This window comes from Typha latifolia, chromosome 4 (assembly GCF_019914945.1).
Source record: "Typha latifolia isolate L0001 chromosome 4, TyphaL0001v2, whole genome shotgun sequence".
NCBI lineage: Eukaryota > Viridiplantae > Streptophyta > Magnoliopsida > Poales > Typhaceae > Typha > Typha latifolia.
The window spans coordinates 11,262,488-11,267,996 of NC_133089.1; the positions used below are offsets into that span (position 1 = coordinate 11,262,488).

General features: G+C 34.5%; 1 protein-coding gene across 1 annotated transcript; it reads left to right on the forward strand.

Moving 5' to 3' along the window:
* Positions 1–1,533: 1,533 nt before the first annotated feature.
* Positions 1,534–3,668, forward strand: LOC140786873 (pentatricopeptide repeat-containing protein At1g06140, mitochondrial-like). The gene is made up of 2 exons (XM_073135574.1): positions 1,534–1,927; positions 2,057–3,668. Exons 1-2 carry the CDS (start codon positions 1,537–1,539, stop codon positions 3,586–3,588), a joined length of 1,923 nt encoding a protein of 640 aa, XP_072991675.1. The 5' UTR covers positions 1,534–1,536; the 3' UTR covers positions 3,589–3,668.
* The last annotated feature ends 1,841 nt before the right edge of the window (positions 3,669–5,509 follow it).

Consider the following 5,509-nt stretch of genomic DNA (forward strand, 5'->3'; position numbering starts at 1 on the left):
TCGCTACAGAAGCCCAGGATCTGGTGTGCTCAATAGGTTTCCCCTTGCCCGTTCCTATCTGATTTGCTCTCTCCGGCTCCGACACCTTCGACGACGATGCCCTTCTCTGGGTGCCCATCTTTTTCAAATCCTCCGCTTTTTAGTTTCTATTATTCTATAGAGGAATACGACCATTCATTGGGCCGTATATCATTTTGTGAGAATGTCATCAGTATGCCATTTTGCAAAATATTTTGTAGAGAAAGATCCCATCAGAACCATAATGTATGATAAGCAAACAAATCTAATAGTTTATTCTTACTATTCATATTGCTTTGGGATAGATAAAACTTTTTCAAATGCCTAGTTATGAGACTAATCATCATGACCAATTAAAAATTCTTTGGAAAGGTAATAAACAATTAGTATCATAATCTGCGTCCAATTGTTTACCCATGGTGTATTTAAAATATTTATGAGTAATTATGAATCATGAATACATATTTATGTTTTCCATCAATATATCTATGGATTATAGAAATAATATTTGTGGATTCCATTAATTTTTTATATTTGTCACCATTTAATGAGTTGTATGTGTATTCATACCGGATAAAAATTAGTAATTATATTACAATTAAGCATTATACTAAAAGATAGTTTTATACTCACATTATAGATCTTGTTACAAATTGAAAAAAAAAAATACAAATAGTTATATGGTTACAAAATTTATAATTAACTAATGTATAAAAAAGAAATTTTTTCACATAAATTACATGCACTAAAGAAATAGACTACAAATACACAAAAACATTGAAAAAATTTAAAAAATTATTCTAACCACTATCACTATAGATTGCTATGTATAGTTTCTATATAACTAATATTTTAAGAGGGATAAGTCATCCACATGAATTATAGCTAAGAATAATTTAGTTTTGATTTTCTATCAACCTTCATAGTGATAATAAAACTATAAACTAATTTGTTTGAATATTGGTAAGTACTAAGTCAGATAACTTTGATTTTTTTTGTTTCAATATTTAATTTAGAGATTGCTTCAATATATTAAGATATAAAAAAATTTTTTTTTAGCAAAACCTAGTTTTCTTATCATGAAGAAGGAGAAGGGAGGAGGCTAATGATATAGGAGATTGGGCCTTAATGAAAAGCTTGTTATCATTAAAGAGGAAGAGATTAATATTATAGAGAAGAAATGAGGAGTTATGAAAAATGTATAAAAATCAGTAAAAAAATTTCTATACTTTATAAACTATATGAGATCTCTATGCATTTAATGCTAAGAGATATTCTTAAATTTGATGCAAGCTTATTTTTAGTATTTTGGAAAAAAGATGATATAAAACTATAAAGTAAAAATAAAAACCATAAACTATAATAGTTTATGATATAAATCGCCACCTAAAATACCATCAAAATAGCTTAATTTAATTATAAAATTACTAAATAGTAGGGGGTTATTTGCAAATTTTCGTACAAGTTACTGGAGTTCGCCGTGTTCGAATAATGTCATCCATTGTCCATGTCTAAGTTATGATGGGATTAAATCCCACTCTCTTAGAACTAATCTCCTCGTCGATGTTACATCGATCCAAATCCCACAAAACTTTCGTAAAGCTCGAAGCTTTTCTTATCGGCACCAGGCTTTTCTCACCGCCCGTCACTCCAAAACCCACTCCCTCCTCTTCTCATCTCCCTTGTAATCTTAACAAGGCCAGCATTCACCAATGGAATTCGATCCTAAAAGATCACGTCGATTCCGGGCTCTTCGACGAAGCTCTCTCCATCTTCTCCACCCTCCGGAGCTCAGGTGCTCGACCTGACCGTCTCACGCTTCCCCTCGTAAACCGTGCTGTTTCGTCACTCACCCGGCGATTTGACGTTGGAGAAGCAGTCCACTGTCTTGGCATCCAGATGGGCTTCTGTAATGATGCATACTTTTGCAACACCATGATAGAGTTGCACGTTAGATATGGTTCTATCTGTTCCGCACGCCAAATGTTTGATGAAATGTGTGTGAGAGATGTGGTTTCATGGACTTCTATGATCTCAGGTTATGTTCAGATTGGAGACTGTCGGGAGGCATCTTCGTTGTTTCATGGGATGCGAATGGATGGTTGTGGGCCTAGCCCGGTGACACTGGCGATCGTTCTGAGAGCATGTCTTATTAAGAAAGACTCTGTTGGGGGAAGGCAATTGCATGGCTTTGCAGTCAAGAGTGGATTTGAAGGCCATGAACTCGTGGAAAATTCAATTTTGACGCTCCTTACCAAGGTAGGCATTTTACAAGAGGCAATGGAGTTCTTCAGTAGGATTCAGAAGAGAAGTGTTGTTTCATGGAACATTATGATTTCAGGGTATTCTTCTGTACCGGATATCTCCAAAGTAATCGATCTCTACGAGAAGATGAAGGTCGAAACGAATCCTAGTTTCGAGACTTTAACTTCAGTTCTCTCAGCTTTAACAAAGTGTCGGCATCTTCGGCAGGGCAAAAAGTTGCACTGTGTTGTAGTTAAAATAGGATTCATGGATGTAATTCTGCATGCTTCTCTTCTGGATCTTTATGCTAAATGTGGTGAATTGGCATCATCTGTTAGATTATTTGAAGAGTTCAATACCAAGTGCAGTACCACAAGGACAGTTATGATGTGGGGCTTTATTCAGAATGGACAGTTCAGAGAAGCAATTGATCTGTTTTGGAGAATGCAGAATGATGGATTTGAACCCACTGCTCATTCACTACAAGGATTAGTTGTCACATATACACATTTGGGTGCTCTGCAATTTGGCAAAGGAATTCATGGCTACATCATAAGGAGCAATTTTGTTGCAGACTCTAAATCATTGGAAACCTCCATCCTGAATATGTATGCTAATTGTGGGAGTATCGATTTGGCTAGAAGATGTTTTGATCGCATGGCTGACAAAGATATCATAGCATGGAGTTCAATGATTGATGGGTATGCGATTCATGGATATGGCATAGATGCTTTGGCATTATTTCACCAAATGCAAGAGGAAGGTATCAAACCGAACAGTGTAACCTTTCTAAATGCAATATCTGCTTGTAGTCACTCAGGACTTGTTAATGAAGCTCGCAAGTTGTTTGGTTGCATGATTGAAAAGTTTGGCATCATTCCTGAGCTAACTCACTATACTTGCATGGTGGATGTACTTGGCAGATCTGGGAATCTTGATGAAGCTCTCGGTATTATTAACAGTATGAATATTGAGCCAGATGGTAGGATTTGGGGTGCTCTGCTTGCCTCATGCAGGATACATTCAGATGTTAGAATCGCCATTTATGCAGCTCAAAAACTTCTCGACTTGGAACCGGATAATATTGGATATCATGTTGTACTGAGTAATATCCAAGCTAGCAATGACAAATGGAATCAAGTAGAGAACATCAGAAAATTTATGAGAGAAAAAGAGTTCAGGAAGAAGCCAGCTTGGAGTTGCATTGAAGGAAAGCAGGGTCTTGATTTGTTTGTTGCTGGAGATAGATCACACACTCTTGTAGGGGAAATTTATGAGGTCTTAGGATGCTTAGCAGAGCAGATTGAGGAAAATAGGGCCATGTAAAGTAGCTAATTCTTCATTTATTTATTTTTCTAAATGAAAAATAGACTAAGTTATCATAATAAACAACTAATCAATTCACATTATGTCAAAACTTATGGGATTTAGACTTGGAAAGAGGTACACAATACTCACATTACCACTGTTATTATTGTAATTTGTATTTAGTTATAAAATTTGCTAATAGAATAGAATTTTACATTAGTGTGGAACGGAAATTAATTGAGAAAGAAAAAACTTGAGCTCTACAAAAATTTGTTACAATTCTACAATAATTTTCAAACTATTTATTAAACTACTACAACTTTTGGTAAGTAAATAATCATGCAAAGTTTTTAAGTAAATTGCTTTCACAAAGTGGCTCTCTCTATCAGCAATTTACTATTACTTTAAGATATCTTCTTCTAAGATATATTACAACAAAATTGCTTTTCGAGATAGTGATTTACTTTGTTAGTGTGACGATCATGTGACTACTATAATACTTTGATAAATAATCTAAAATCTATAGTAAACTAGTAAATTTTTGATAAGAAATAACATTTAGGTGAAAAACTATTAACACTGTTTTAGGTTGCAGTTGCTTCCAAACCGACATAAAGAAGCTTAACCTTCAATATCTTGATCCACAATTAGACACGAACCTTTCTTATCCTCTTATCCGTTATGGCATTGGACTCCAACACCAATAACTTATCCATGTTTACAAGCGAGTTGTCAACTCGAGGACAAGGAATTTGCTGGAATTCCACTTCACCTTTTGGACTGTTAATGGCGGCATATCCTCTTAGATTGTGGATTGCTATCCGCTTTGAATAAACGAGAAGTCATGCCGTGAGATGGGGGAGATGGAAGAGTGGAAGCAAGTGGAAAGAATTCTAGGGTCAAAAGGCTACTACTAAGAAAAGAAGATTGCAATTGCTTGTCAACTAAGGTATAGACACCAGGTGCTGTTGAAGTGTATAATAGAAATATAGGACGATCAACAACGACATGGATTGGATCCTATGCCACTCCCACAATTCATGCATGTAAAACCTCATTAATTGCTAAATTGTCTGCTAAATCTATTACCTTCAAATAATACTAGAGAATTTGCCATTTTTATGTCCAATAAAACTGCACCAAAATCCTCTTTGTTCAACCCCTAACTTGAGCCATTTTCTCTTCCCGCAAATAAAGGTGGCGATCTTGGCCCGACCCGATAACTTGACGTGAACTTAAGGTTTTTAATATGTTTGAGTTGTATAGAATTAAATTTATATTATAAATGAGTTGACATGTCTGACCTGATTATTCGTATTTGCTTCTTCAACCGTAGTTTAACTCGAAATCAACTTATTTAAATCAAATAGATTTGGTTGTGCCAACTTGACACGAATCCAACCTGATCCGATTGCCATTCTTGGTAGAAAAACAAAACTTATCTAATTAATTAAGGTGGTAACACTTTGATCAGATTGCCCTTTTAATCTAGTTCTGATATATCTAATACCAATATATATTTTTTTCCAAAAGATGGGTAAGAAATGAGAATAGGCTTAAATTCTTGCGCAGTGCAGAACTATATTGTATATCTACACTGCATACTTGCAGGTCCATATTGTATACTAATAGGTCTGCATCACATACTTCCAAATTCTGAACTTTGAATATGATACTTTAAATGAGTTTAGAAAAAATTGGTTGTAAATCGGCATCATTAATTTTGATTTGACATGAAAAATGGTCCTTAAACTAAAGGATTTTCTTTCTCACCTAGTTGGGTTTGATATTTAGAGTTAAAAGTTGTATTCGAATTTCTTATCTCCTACTTTGTTTCAGTTTTTAAAGTTCGATTTATATTTTCTTTTTTTTAAACCCGGTAGGATTCAAATTTTTTAAATCAATTCTTCAAAATTGATTTCAGTTTTTAAAGTTCAAT